The following is a 2,367-nucleotide window of genomic DNA, read 5'->3' on the forward strand; positions in this document are numbered from 1 at the left end:
AGGATTTTTCCAGATGGATATGCGGAGCAAATCGATCTGGCGGAGTCAGGTTACCAATAAGTCCTATCCTCCAAAAACCGTGATGTCTGTGGACAACTGCACCTCTAAATATTTTAGGAAGCAGATTATCTCCTATATTTCTGAAATGGTGTCTTTACACCAGTGATCTCACACTCCGATCCCCTGAAGCTAAGCTAGTGAGGAACATTTTAAAGTTCCAGGGCGTTAGCCTTCGAAGGATCTGAGCCTGATACAACTCCCTTACGATTGCCGAGTTCGAATTCAGCAGCTAAGTCCTCTGAAGGCCAGATTTGTTGATTACGTCATAGCGTGGCGCCAAGGCCTGTTTGGATTGGACGACTCCTTGTTATGCGGCCAACAAATGCATCCATCTTTTTGCTCGATTTGACGGACGGGTCCGCTGTATCATCCATAGCCATGGGTTTCCCATGATTCATTGCGAGTCTAAGCAAGCCGGCTGCTCTGTGCGGAAAAAGGGAAAAGGCGCAGAACAGTGGTGAATATTGGAGGGGCAGTTTAAAGTAATCCAAGTATGTGGATAGCTCCATCTGAAATGAATGAAAATAGTTGTTTTAAATAGTTATTCAGTGGCAGGTTATTCAGTGGCAGGTAATGTTTGGTTTATTGAAAGGTTTTATCCGTCCCCGTGGTAATGGGTTTGGCTGATATTTAAGCTCAGATTCCAACATCTCTGCAGTGTGAGGACTATAAATCTGATATCCATGACAACGGTGAACTTTATAGATTTGAAATGTTCACTGTCTGAAAAGTTGTACTCAATGAAATTTTAACAATAAAAGTTGTCCAAGTCTACGTCTAATGTTCTGATCCTTACAGTTCTTCCTGCTTACTTCTTTTACCAGATACTGTCTCAACAAAGCAGGCATGAATTCTGTGAAAAAGATCCTCCTCTGCCTCAGTGATTACTTCCCCGACATGAGCTACTGCCCCATCCTTCCTGCCTTGGTCTCTCTCATACTCCACTTCAGTGAGGATGAAGCAGAGTGTTTCTACAGTGTGTCAAGACTCATCTGCTACAAGGACCCGAATAAGCGCTACATTGACCAGACCTTTCTGACCTACCATGCTTCCTGTATGACATTTGGGGACATTGCCAATAGGTGTTGCAGAGGCATACGGAAACTGATTGCCAGCTCCCACCAAAACCTCTTTGAATTTTACTCTGACTGGATCATGTGGATTTTCGCAGACCTTCCATTCACATATGCAATCAGAGTTCTGGATGTCTACCTACTGGAAGGCTTCAAGGTTCTCTTCAGGTTTGTCGTGGCTCCAGTTCAGCCCTGAACATTTGATTTCTCCTGGCCTGAACACAGTGAATTTATCTCCCAATCTGTTTGTAGGATCGCACTGGCTTTGCTGGATCTCTACAAAACGTCAGTGTCGTCTCGAGTGGCAGACGTCGGAGACTTCAGGACTGACATGAAGCGTTTTGTGCAAAGCGTGGATCGCCACTGCACGTCTGAGAAGCTTCTGGAAAGAGCCTTCCAGATTCCGATTGCTACTAGAAGCGAGCTCAACCTTTTGTTCAGTGCAAATAAGGATGCCTTGATGCAGAAAGGTGTCAGCACTCACCAAAAGAGGTATGTTTGTAATTGCATCGCAATTGACTAAGCAACTAAATAAAGGGGTCTCCAACCCTGGTTCTACAGATCTACAGTAGCAGCCATTCAAAATGGCCCTTCATAGTCAAACGCGCCCCTTCCCTCCAACTCCCAGCAAAAGCCACTCCAACTTCAAGCCCCTTCTTTCATATTTTTTTGACTCAGACTCCAACCTTTCAGGGTCTGGCCAGGATGTAATGCTTCTCTTTAGATCTTAATGTCCAAAAATCATGACAGAATATTTTAGATGCCTAAAATGGAACTGTTCTGGACCAGCCAAGGTCCAACCAAGGACCTATCAAGGAAAGTCAGGAAATTTTGAATGGCTACTACTGTACTTTCCTGCAAGTTTTTGATGCCTGGGGTCCCTGGTCAAACACAGCGTACCTCTTCAGTACGCCATCAAGTTTGGTAAAGGCCTGGTAAGGAGTAACCTGACTCTGCCAGATGGATTTGCTCCGCACATCCAGAAGTAATTTTGGAAAGGGGCGAAAATACTGGTTAGCTGATTGGCCTATGTTGGTGATAGACGGGCCAGATAAACCAATCAGATCAACGAATCATATGACGTACTAACAGAGCGATGACGAAAACACAACCACAACCAAGGCTACTTTTGCCAAAACCAGTCGGGAGAGGAGCAAAAACATCTTTTCCTCTGGGAAAAGCCTCCAGAGCAGTGTTTTGCTCTTCTTTCAGTGAAGAAATACTCTGTAATTCC

General features: G+C 44.7%; 1 protein-coding gene across 1 annotated transcript in view; it reads left to right on the forward strand.

Annotated features, from left to right (window-relative positions):
- LOC107104729 (TBC1 domain family member 24-like) overlaps nt 1–2,367 on the forward strand; it is a 9,204-nt gene that overhangs the window by 5,318 nt on the left and 1,519 nt on the right. The window contains exons 5-6 of the mRNA XM_015404807.1: nt 885–1,301; nt 1,386–1,625. Coding sequence (XP_015260293.1) covers nt 885–1,301; nt 1,386–1,625 — 657 coding nt within the window. The remainder of the gene's footprint in view (nt 1–884; nt 1,302–1,385; nt 1,626–2,367) is intronic.

The sequence above is a fragment of the Cyprinodon variegatus genome, unplaced genomic scaffold, assembly GCF_000732505.1.
Source record: "Cyprinodon variegatus isolate N-32 unplaced genomic scaffold, C_variegatus-1.0 Scaffold1862, whole genome shotgun sequence".
NCBI lineage: Eukaryota > Metazoa > Chordata > Actinopteri > Cyprinodontiformes > Cyprinodontidae > Cyprinodon > Cyprinodon variegatus.